Here is a 13,289-nt window from a genome sequence, read left to right as displayed (position 1 = left end):
ACTATTTTGGTAGACACATGTTGTTTCATTGGATGTACTTCTAGGAAACTAAACTTTACTGGCTATATATATATATATATATATATATATATATATATATATATATATATATATATATATATATTATTACCATGTTTTTTGGTGGACACGATTCAAGCAGGGGCAGACAGTCCACAGAGTTTTATAATTATATAGATAAAAACTCAAAGACGATCATACAAGAAATATCCAACACATTTCACATTTTTCAGACAAAACCAAACAAGTTTCAATGAAACTCCAAACGCATATCAACTAAAAAATCTTTTATTGAATCGAAGATAATCAAATTTAATTACATCAGAGAATTGGTGTCGCTTACATATCACTAAATAGGTCATCTACTTCACTCAGTAACTGATCAATTAACTCACTTCGGAGGCTTTCGATATAATCTTTATTAGGGAAATAGACTTCTCTTATAAAAAGCCCAACGATGTCACTCTTCTCATCCTGGTGAAATATGTAAGTTTGGTATGAGCATTTCCCGAAAAGGTTAATTCGATAAACCTGAAGATGAAAAAAAGAAACGAGAGTAGTTGGTTAATTCGATAGATCACAAGATGAAAGGGAGAAAAGAGATTATCATTTAGACTAGTGGAAGGGGGGGGGGTGACTGGCCTTGTCGGGTCGTAAAATACGCTTAAATATATTTTAATTCATGCAGATTTCGTTTTTATTATTACAGAGCCAATTCTATATTGAATATTATATATCTAGTAGTGATTTCAAAAGTAAAAAAAAAAAAAAAAAAAAAAAAAAATACTTGGGTGTCATTAACTAGAATCGAAACAAAACATTTAGCGCGCCAGCTGCGTTCTTTACTGTTTAAGTTAACCCGGAAGATCAATCGAGCCACTTCTAGTTATCATTGAATTTGCGCATGTGCAAGACTAATAGAAATTAAATATGTAATTAATATACTAATGGAAATATACGGCAAGTTGAAATGAACATTTTGCATTTCAACCTCCCGACATACTTCTGTACGCGTTATTCATCCATCCAAACAAAGATTTTACTCATTACCAACCATCCTTGGTGTATGATTACTATTTCTTGTTAATTTCATTGTTATGTAACCAGTGGTTTAAAAGTTTATCGGTTAAATAATTTCACTCACATTCGTTTACTATTTTATTTATATGTGACTAGCGGGACATGTGGAAATTCCACAGCGACATCTTTCATATGTAATATATTGCTACCGAGCATTCTGTAGACGTCCAGCGTGAATGTAGACCTCGCGATATTATTGTAGCCCTTTTGCTAAAACTGTAAAAGTATTTATCTAAGTAATCTGGTTAATGTAGTGTCAGAATATATCTGGTTATTACGGTTTATCAACAATGTTCTTACATGAGTCTGACATATTTCTATTGTATGGACGCCCGGCGCAAACGGAAACCTCACGATATCATTATACCATTTTTAGAACAGATACTAGCATTGGATCCTAGCCAGAAGAACAAAATGGTCTATTTTAGTTTGACTTACGGCCCAAAAGCGACATCATTCATATTTTATTTTATTTTTTTACATCGTGTCTTCAGTGATCAGATCTATTTATTCAAAAGGAGGATAGAAAGTGATAAAATATTACGAATATTAAATTAGCATATCTATAAACTAGTTTAATATCCATTTTTAATAAAAAGGGTTTCCCGATCAAATAATTAATGGAGTATTCTGTATAATATACATGCTAAGGTATTTAGTGTTCGTACGTACTTTATCACATACCACACTGACTTAATTTAATGAGATCTGATTACGAAAGAATGAAATGCTATTCCAAAATGTAATTAACAAAACCAATAGAATTTTCCAAGTAGTTGCTCATTTTAAAATGAATTGTTCTAAAATCAAATACTGTCTGTAAAAATCGAAACCTTGCATGTTTTTAATGTTTTTTTAACTGTTGTTTATTCCAAAAAAAAAGGCACCTTGTCACATGGACGTAAAAGGCTACTATTTGGGACCATGTCTACTAAGGATTACGCGAGGAGACGGGCGAGATATCTGTTCACATTATATTAAAACTTAGGCATGTTTAGTACAGTCAGGGAAGTAAGAAATAAGGAAAGAATTCCAAAGTCTAGAAGTTCAAAGAAAGAAACTGCTAGAGTAGAAAGCTTTCCGGTATCTGGTGACGTTAATAGTGAAGAGGTGGGATTTCACTGCTAGACAGGTTTGTTGGATGTATATGCACCGAGGAGGTACAAGTACAATAGTGGAAATCGCCTGTTATCAAATTGTTTCGATTATTGATAATCGATACTTATCGATAGCATACCAATACAAACCAATCTAAGAACACTGTCAGGTATATAAAGTACCTTCGTGTGAAATTTAATAAAAATCGGCCATGCCGTTTTCGAGTCCATAGGGAACGAACTCACACACAAAACAAACACGAAGTTCCTTACACACACACACACACACACACACACACACACACAAATATATATATATATATATATATATATATATATATATATATATATATATATATATATATATATATATATATATATATATATATGGATGAGAGAACTCAATTTAAGATAGTAAATAATTATATTTTACATGAGTTTATTGTTCGGCAGGATACTCAAAAAAGAAATATTAAAATTTTCTTAATTCGCGTAGTTTCAAAGAAATGCGTTCTTGTCATCAGAGGAAAGATATTAGCAAATGAATATCATAGCGACGCTATGAATTTGCCAATACTGGCATAAATTTAAACAGCATCATATGAAAACTAGTCATATGTGCAAAGTTCATGAAATACACAATCAGAAATAAATAAAAAACTAAATTAAAAATCAAAGATTTTTCCGTTGTATTGTTAAAATCAATTTTTCGGTCATTTCTAACCCTTATAATCGACTGTGGAAGATTTGTTTCGCTTGCTCAATTATTCTTAAGTAGAAAAAAAACTTTAACGATTCGAAATAATCTTTATTTCTGAACTGCTGGGATTACTATATAAATATTAATATTTATAATCACTATTACAGTAGCTTTTGGCTTGTAAACTTAATTTTTACTTTTTGATTTTATATATATATATATATATATATATATATATATATTAATATATATCTATTTCTGTAGAAATATATGTTTACTTGTTATATATCAATCATTATATAAGAAGCTCAATGTGAATACAGAGCAATATATATAATAAATAACAAAAATCAATTGATGTAAAGGAATAAAATACAGAATTGTTAACATCATTTACTTTGGAATATAAACTTTTGTTTATATATATATATATATATATATATATATATATATATATATATATATATATAATGTTTTATGTAGGCCGTATAAACAGAGTAGCGAACTTAAATAGGTCTATTTTCCATGAATAAATGCTTTTAAGCATAACATTCGAATGGTTAATAAAATGGTTACTCACCGTAAAGAATGGTTTACTGATATCTGGGAAGCGTAGAATTCCCAAGTCCATGAGAATTTTTTTCTTTGTTTTGTCCGACCACATGCTATCAATCATGCCAACGGTAATTTTGGACGCCATTTTGGCGATGCTGTTCACGTCAATATCTGTGGCTTCGAGGATATCAACATTTCCAATCAGTTTGGTGAACCAAGCGTCGATATATTTCTCCTGTAAAGAAACAACAACAATAAAATAGAGGTCATTCTTATTCAATCGTTCAACAATGCACACTGTATTGCAAACTTCCTACAGCTACGTACCTTTAAAGTGAACCTGGTAGAGAGATATTGGACAGGAAGATGAACTTGATATAGTGAAATGGGCCAGAAAGGGGAAAGAACTTTTAATATATAAGAATCTCTCCTAACTTGAACAATCTCTCTCTCTGAGTCTTACAACATCCCTCACTGTAATAAGACTCTTTCTAAGCATCTCTTCCTAAGACTCTCTCAATGAAACTCCTATATAACACTCCGTTTAACAGAGCTGAGAGCGAAAAGATAAGAAAATACGAAACTTTATGTACGACATGAATAACTTTATGTACGACATGAATACATAAGAATCCAAGGAAAGTCTCTATAATTCCAGTAATTATAGGAATTACTAGACTCATGAAAAAGAATTTAAAAAAATACCGGGCAAATATACTCGGTGAACAAAGTGCAAGAAAGATTCAAACAATTGCACTTAAAGAGACAACTAGAATAAAAAAATGTTTATCAGAGGGAATATATTGAATAACGTGTGAGTGTTCGGCATCCGTTAGGATACCCCATTCTCAACTTGAACAAACTGATTTAAGGACATTGAAAAGAAAAAGCGTAATATGTAGACAAAGGAACATTTATTTAAAACGGGAGCGTGATAGAGTAATCTAAAAGAATATTTCAAACTTAAACATAACAATTAATCAACGTGCGATCTTGCAGCATGTTCTTTGGCTTTGTTAGTACCCTTTTTGGATGACAATAATGTCTTTGATATATTGCCAAGAACTACACCGAAATTTGATATAAATAGTGTATAAAAAGTTATGTCGTACTGAAGGAATATATATATATATATATATATATATATATATATATATATATATATATATATATATATATACCGTTTTCTTTTGGTTTTTCTTTTTGGCGTCGAGAGGTTCTGGGTCGCCTGAGGAAGTCTCTTTGACTGAAACAGATGGCTATTTGTAGCGACCATATGTAACTGTTTACCCTCAAATAATATATATTGTATGCATATATAATTGTATGCATATCCTTATTAAATAAATGACTCATTCTATATTTTCCAATATATTATATAGTGTTTGTGAATTCATTTTCAACTTCTATTGTCTCCTATATATATATATATATATATATATATATATATATATATATATATATATATATATATATATATATATATATATATATATATAGGAGACAATAGAATTTGAAAATGAAGTGTTTGTGAATTCATTTTCAACTTCTATTGTCTCCTATATATATATTTTCATTGTCTCCTATATATATATATATATATATATATATATATATATATATATATATATATATATATATATATATATATATATATATATATATATATAAATATATATAGGAGACAATAGAAGTTGAAAACGAATTCACAAACACTATATAATATATTGGAAAATATAGAATGAGTCATTTATTTAATAAGGATATGCATACAATTATTTAGGAGATAAAGGGGACTCTTTATATCAAGGTATTTCGAAGCCTAATGCTTCTCATTAAAAAAGTAGAGAAGATGTTAGGTAACATAATGGGAATGTGACGTGCAGCGAGGGAATCATCAGGAACGAAATAAATAATAACAGTTTTGATGTTGTTAGGGGTACTATATTGAATTCTTAAGATGAAGGAGGAGCGTAGTATATAAAGTATAGTGTAAAAAGAAGTATAGATTTTCTATCATAGTTTTAAATAATGTAAGTAGTTTATGCATTTAAGATTCTGGGGAAGTATAGGGGTAGTTGGGCCGTGGTTCTATTTTATCCTTATGTATAGTGTCTATGTAGGGGATTTACGCTAAAGTGGTATATATATATATATATATATATATATATATATATAATTATTTCCACTGGCAAACAACGGCACAGCTCATAAGAACCATGAAAGCCAGCAAACTAGCTCATTTGGGCTCATCAGCTGAACATATTAATACTCTGGTTTTTGAAACCCGAATTTCTTGAATGCGAGCAATCGAAAGAAAGCTAACACAAATCAAGCAGACCGTGGCGAAATCCGACAATAGAATGCACCTACTTTTTTTTCAAACAAGGTGGGGGGTCATCTATTTGTTAAACTGATGAGCCCAATTGAGGGTGAAACTCAAGTCTTAGACTTCCAGTTTTTCAGCTCTCATGGTTCATGTGAGCTGCGACATTGTTTGACTGTGGATTTAATTATATCATCTCACATTCTGAAAATTGTAATATATATATATATATATATATATATATATATATATATATATATATATATATATATGTATGTGTGTGTGTGTATGTGTGTGCGTGCGTGCGTGTGCGTGCGTCAGGGGTGTGAGTTCCGTTATAGAAGCGCTGATTTAATTTCAATAAAATATAATACGCATCAGGTACGTTTGAAAGCCAAATCATAACGCAATATTACGAAAATAATACATTTCATTTTTTTTTTTAAATATTATTTTTCATGTTGATTTAATTTTTTTTTAAATCTTTGGCCTCCTTTCATTTCTGAATATTTTTTTTTCTGTAATGTTTTATTTATTGGTTCAAAATTGCTTAAAATTTAATCACCTTTTCAATATAGACCGATTTTCACATAAGAATATATTTTAATATTTTCTCACAATGCATCCACCAATTCCTGAGTTCACGATATTCTTTTTACTTGGAGTGTTCACTGCTTATCAAGGCCCAGAGGCCGCTCTATAATAAGGATTAATGTTCGTTAGGTAGACGATAAGACAACACCGTGATGATCAGTAATGTTGAAACTTGGGTAGGGCTTAATTGTATAATAGGACACCTCAATAAGAACATTACATTAGACTTGAAAAACGAACATGTTGTAGTTAGTTGGGAAACAGCCCCATGGTATTGTACTCGACAGACTGATAGTTCTAGGAAAAAAATGGAATTTTCGTTTTGTTTTAGGCACAGGTAGAGAGTAAGGGAAATTGTTGACAGTTGCTGCAACTAGAAAATTGTTTCGAAATTTTTTCAGGGGGGAGGGGCATAGATTACAGCTCAGTCGCACACCGACCATGAAAATAACGATAGAGCAGAGACAGAATCGCAGTGCTTCTTCTGTGAAAATTCACCAATTCACAATATTTTTACTTTTCGATTAAAATTTTGGATTTGATCGAAAATATATGAAACTACTATTACCACCCATAAACTTTTTTTTTTTTTTAATATTTAAAAACAGTCTTTCGATTCAGGTTGCAATTCTCGCTCAAATATCTAATCAAATTGTTCTGGTAGCAGGCGTTAAAAGTGCTACCAGTTTAAACTAAACTTTATTAAACGAAACTTAACATTCTTCACACCAAAACATGTATTAATTCCTGCTTAATAACTGGCATTTGAAAATCACTAGATAGAAATTTTCAAACGATGTTAGTAAAACAGCTGGTTGCCGGAGTGCTTACTCTCGATTGATCAGCATACCGGATTCAGTGAATTTGTGAATGTTCAGAAGAGAATGCGCTCCATCTTGGGACCTTCTTCTTAATGAACTTTTATACACACTGCCTCCCCTCACTGATACAATCTACAGTCTCGACTGATTATTTATTTGATGGTCTAAGTGTACTTACTATTCTAGGGGGTATCATTCTGGTAGGATTAAGCTCATTTCCTCTTGAGCACAAAATTAAACCTTGAACCATCGCAGTCCATTTCGACGATCCTGGACCAAGTCGCAAGAAATGACTAACCACTCCTGATTCGAGCGTCGGAGACCAACTACTTGTTGGCCCGATACTACCGCCAGTTCATCCTTAATTGTTCTCGCCAATGTTTTCAGTTGCCCACCGACACGTTTGTGTCAGCCAGGCAGAGAGGGGCAACAGGTAGTCTAACTGTAGACAGCTTCTTATGACGTAAGTCTGCGTTATCACTCCACCCGGTTGCTATCACATCTCTTTAACCAGATTCAATGGCTTGCTTTCCTTACCGTGTACAAAATTTCCTCCATTGCGTTGTTTCTCTGTCCGTAGTTGAGGCCGATTTTACTGAGCCACTTCCAATGAATCCCCTACAACTAATCTCGACTGATAAGTAGGGTTAGGACAACAACATATTCTTTGCATTATTTTGATTCTCGAGTGTGTATCCGTTGATATCGTATATGCTTTTATATAGAGTGATGCGGTTCTTGGTTGAATAACTGTGTCTAACTGTATCGGATATATACTCGAGAGTCAAAACAATAATAAGAATACTCTGTTGTCATAGCTCTACTGATAATAGTGTTGAGTTCCAATCTGCTTCTTTGCAATCTTCAAGTGAATGAAACATTTCTACAGCAAGTAGTATGAAAGACTGAGGAAATGGTAATGTCTGTTTACTTGTTCTACGAAGACAGAGTTAGACACAAGATCGGTTTTTAATGTTGGAAGAATCAAGATACCCAACTCTGCATTGGAACTAAAATAAGAATCGCCTTAGTCTAGTAGGATTTCTCCTTCACTGACTGAGAACAGAAAAGTTGAAATGTAGAAACCGAACAGATATTTTACTTTGAAATATATATTTGCACAAAATTTTTAAAAAAAGTTACACTTTAACAAATTAGGCACAATGTCATTCAAAAGTTGGGAAAATTGGTGCCGATGGTCATCCTTGGTCACAATCACTGAAGATGTCTATCCCAGTCTTGATTAGAATCATCAGTCACCATAATACCACATTTACTCTAGAATCTATACTACTTCGCATTTTGAATATAATCAAAAATCTAAGGAGCATTTAAAGTAAGCTTGTGTTGAAAAATGGCGGTGGGTGTTCTCTTAAATATCTTGTGTTTAGTGTCATCCTTCCTTTTTATATTCCATAATCTGCCAAGATTTTCCTTTAAAAGGTTTCCCCATCACTGAAAAATCCTGATTGAATCTCTTGCCATGTTCATCACTCACATCACTAAGATTCTTCGCAAAATTCTCGAAAGTGACAATTTTGCAAAAAAAAAAAAATAAAAAAAAAAAAAAAATGTACATAATTCGACAAAAAGGAAGGCCAGAAATGGATTTTCTATGCCATCATGCATATAAAAATGTTCACAAGTGTCCTGTACTTTTTTGAACGTTACTCAGCATTATTGTAAGGTATTTCCTTAACTTTTGTTGCATGTGAAGAAATCGATCTTTTTAATGAGTCAAAAAAAAAAAAAAGTTGGAATTAAATAAGAACATACATTAAGAATACACTTACCCTTTTGCTTTTATCACTACCGAACCCAAAAAATCGTCGAGAATTGAACGAAATCTTATCGATTTTCTTGACGTAATATCTTTCTTGTCTTGTCAAAAATGGGCTTATATCCAGGGCATATATCAGTTGGTTCCAACCCGATCCTTCCGGAATATCTAATTCCAAGATCCCTCCGATCATCAACTGGAAATTCAAAATTAAGAAGAGTTAGATCAATGATAATCTTTGATCGTATGATTCTAATTGTAATGAATGCGGACGTAACTTAATTAATTAAAGAAAACAAGAACTCATGCGCATGCATCGACTTAACAGTTGGGCTGTTTAAATTCAGATATAATAACCATATAGTAGCTATTAGAAGAGCATGTATGGTAGGTACAAAAAACAAACTATTTCATTAGCATTTTATATAAAAGTGCAAAAAAACAAGAAATTTCCCATGTTAAGGCACTTAAATACATTCTTAATAAAAGTGGGGAAGCTGTAAATTATGTGGAGGTACTCACATGTAAGAGTAACATTATACATACTCGTAATGAGATAATAGACCATTGCTTACACAAAAGTAAATATAAATATGATAAATAAACAGCGTAAAAATAATTAAATGAAAGAACTATATATAGAAAAATTATAATAAGTTAAACAGAAGTATATCTATAAACTTTAATGTAGACTATAATAGAGCGAAGACATGAATGGAAATTTAAACATTATTTTGATAAAGTAAAGAGTAAATAATTTTCTAAGCTTATTATAAAAACATTACAATAATAAAGATGTTAATAAAGCCTAAGTATATTAATTTATGTCACTTTTAAAACAACAAAATAATTAGTTAGATGTTGCAATATATTTTTTTATTTAATGTGGATATGATTAAAGAAAATTGAAAGGTCCTACTGATATACACTGGCAATATGAACTGACCATTAAAATGAAGTCACGTTCTGTTAGTAACCAATCAGAAACCGTAATTTCCCCATAAAAATATTGGATCTTTTAGAATTCCCGCATATAATTTTTTCGTGACCACACGAGAAAGATCTTTGTTCTTTGTCTGTAAAATTTTAAAATTTAGGACAAATACAGATTAGCTACCCACCGAAAACTCTTTTTCATCTTCAGAAATTGTATAGATTAGTTACCCATCGAAAACTCTTTTTCTATCTTCAGGACTTATACAGATCAGCTACCTACCGAAACTATTTTTCATCTGAAGGACTTATACAGAGCAGCTATCTTACGAAATCCTCTTTTTCATCTCGAAGACTTATACAAATTAGCTACCCATCAGAAACGCTTCTGAAATAAAACATGGCTCTCAAGTCAAAAATATAGATACACAGAAAATATAATACGACGTAATACAATAGAAGGTATGATATAGTTAGTCTTAGGAAATAAAAGAGCATAAATGATAGAAGCAACGATATCTGGTAACAACCGAACGCATATAAAGAAACTATAAATATACAAGCAATCGACTAACGAAATACCGTGCGATGGAATACGGTGATTAAATAGTATATATATGAATTAAAGTGGTAAAATAATAGTAAATTATGTGTAAAAGGAAAAGTAAAAATATGTTGCGAAACATATGTGTTCTTAATATGTATGAAGAGATTTTAAGATATTTCCAAAAAGTTATTTTTCAAGTTACTAATTAAAAAAATTATTACGATATTTCTATAAAATTACTATAAAATAAACTAGGTTATAAAAATATACTAGGTTTTAAAAGTTATTTTTAAAGTTACTAATTAAAAAAATGATTACGATGTTTCTACAAAATTACTATAAAAGAAACTAGGTTATAAAATACACTAGGTTTTAAAAGTTATTTTTAAAGTTACTAATTAAAAAAATTATTACGATATTTCTATAAAATTACTATAAAATAAACTAGGTTATAAAAATATACTAGGTTTTAAAAGTTATTTTTAAAGTTACTAATTAAAAAAATGATTACGATGTTTCTACAAAATTACTATAAAAGAAACTAGGTTATAAAATACACTAGGTTTTAAAAGTTATTTTTAAAGTTACTAATTAAAAACAATGATCACGATATTTCTATAAAATTACTATAAAATAAACTAGGTTATAAAAATATACTAAGTTACATAACACCTACAGAAACGTCATATACTCTAACGCATGCTAGTTATGAATAAACTAAAGTCTGCTTGGTTCAGCGTAGGAAGCTTACGGGGGCTACGGCAAAAATAAAGGCATTATGGAAAATAATGCAGCTTTATACTTTAAAATTAATTAGAACAAATGATGAATGATAAGAACTGAAATAGAAATGAAAATGTTATTTCGAACATAGAAATGTTATATATAAGCAAGCGTGTGCTCTATCCAAACTATCATCAATGGACATAAAGTAATCTGGTCAGCATCAAACAAAGCTAAACTCTTTGCAACTAATTCTCCACGATACGACCAAGGCCGCCAACCCCCAGTGTTTCCTCCTGTATCAGAAAAAACTTTATGCGGCATACAAATATCTGTACGTGATTTTGCCAAAAACCTTGATTCCAGTAAAACAACTGGCCCTTACGGCATTCCTAGTGCTAAAAAACTTCAACCAGAATTAGCTCCCATACTTACAAAGCTGTTTAAGCGTTGTCTTAAGGATAATTTATTCCCAACACCTTGGAAAACCTCGTCAGTGTGCCCTATATTTAAGAATTCAGGTGATCGGTTATCTCCCTCTCAATACAGGCCTATAAGTATCCTGTGCATCAGGAGTAAGTCGTTGGAATCTGTGTTAAATAGAGAAGTAGTCAACCACCTCAGCAAAAATATAGTGACATACAATATGGTTTCCATTCTGCTAGATCTACAGCAGATGTGCTTACGGTTATATCTAATAGGATTAGCGAATCTCTCAACGGACGCTTCCTTTCTAGGGCAGTTGTTCTTGACATATTGGCCTTTGATAGATCTTCTGCTCTTGAGCACGTGGTACAATAGGGAAATAGGTGTCTGGTTACTTTAAATGCATCTAAAACCAAGATCATCAACGCTCTTATCCCAATCTGGTATCGATTGAAATGAATGGCTCTCATTATGGGGAGGCTCCATGTTTTGACAAGCTCCTGGGCTTGACCTTTACCCCTGATCTGAAATGAAACACATACATTAAATCCGTTGCCAAGGCCGCTGGAAAAATGGCGGGATCCTTCTATCAATCTAGTAGATATTTCACTGCTGATGCTATTCTCTACCTATATAAGAGCCAGGTACGTTCAAGGATGGTGTCCTGTTGCCATATCTGGAGAGGAGCTGCTAAAAAGGCCTTATCCTGCCTTGACAGAGTTCAAAATAGACTTCGTAGCTTAGTGGGGGATGCCCTCTTCTCTTCCCTGCAACCTTTTTCTCACAGAAGAGACGTTGCGAGCCTGTCTCTGATTTATTGTTATTTTCATGACAAGTGCTCGTCTGAGCTCCAATCTATGGTCTCCCCTCGCCAAACTTTCGCGAGAAATACTCGTCTAGGTGAAAACACTATCAATAATTTCCCCAACTCTTTATCCGTACCTAAACCTAAACGTAGATTCCATGAACAAAGTTTCTTTCTTAGAACTGTGGAACTCTATTCCATTTGCCTGCTTTTCAGCTGACTATAATATGGTCGACTTCAAGTCCAACGTAAACAAGTCCTTGATAAGCCGTTCCCCTTAAGTAACCCAATTTACCAAATTTCCACTACTAACAATTACTACGTCATTGACCCATTGACAACTACACTTATTAACCCTTATCCTCGAGTAGCCCATGGGACTTGATAAGTGGTGACTCCTTTGTCTAAACAAAAGAAAGAAAACACGTATATTTCGGCGTTTAAGGCGATAATCAGATAAGATGAAGTATAATATTGGAGCAAATTTTAATAAATTTATCATTAAAAAATTTTTTTTACAGGGAAGTCACCACTTATCAAGGCCCGGGAGTTACTCGGGGATAAGGGTTGTTGCATGTACAGTAATCAATGGAATAGTATCGTAGTAATCGTTATTATTGAAGATTTGATAAAGTGTCTTACTTAAGGGGCGGTTCATCAGGAATTTGTTTATGTTGGACTTAAAGACATCCAAGTTATAGTCAGGTGGGAAACAGGCAGACGGAAGAGAGTTCCACTGGCCTGCACTTCTAAGAAAGAAGCTTTGTTCATGGAATCTACGTTTTGGTTTTGGTACAATTAAAGAGTGGGGAACATTTTTGACAGTGGTTTCAGCTAGACGGGTGTTTATCGTGAAAGATTGGCGAGGGGGACCAGGGATTGGA

At 32.2% G+C, this 13,289-nt stretch overlaps 1 protein-coding gene across 3 annotated transcripts in view; it reads right to left on the bottom strand.

Annotated features, from left to right (window-relative positions):
- Nucleotides 1-302: 302 nt before the first annotated feature.
- Nucleotides 303-13,289, bottom strand: part of LOC145241380 (uncharacterized) — a 140,855-nt gene continuing 127,868 nt past the window's right edge. For all 3 annotated transcript variants that reach the window (XM_080104280.1, XM_080104279.1, XM_080104281.1), the window contains exons 4-6: nucleotides 8,985-9,167; nucleotides 3,476-3,685; nucleotides 303-549 (exon numbers count right to left, since the gene is read on the bottom strand). In XM_080104280.1, the coding sequence (XP_079960406.1) occupies nucleotides 358-549; nucleotides 3,476-3,685; nucleotides 8,985-9,167 (585 nt within the window). In that variant the 3' untranslated portion in view covers nucleotides 303-357. The remainder of the gene's footprint in view (nucleotides 550-3,475; nucleotides 3,686-8,984; nucleotides 9,168-13,289) is intronic.

This window comes from Euprymna scolopes, chromosome 20 (genome assembly GCF_053919585.1).
Source record: "Euprymna scolopes isolate OS-2025 chromosome 20, ASM5391958v1, whole genome shotgun sequence".
In the NCBI taxonomy this organism is placed as follows: Eukaryota; Metazoa; Mollusca; class Cephalopoda; order Sepiida; family Sepiolidae; genus Euprymna; species Euprymna scolopes.
The sequence above is the reverse complement of the archived record's forward strand: the minus strand, read 5'-3'. Positions and strand labels throughout refer to the sequence as shown.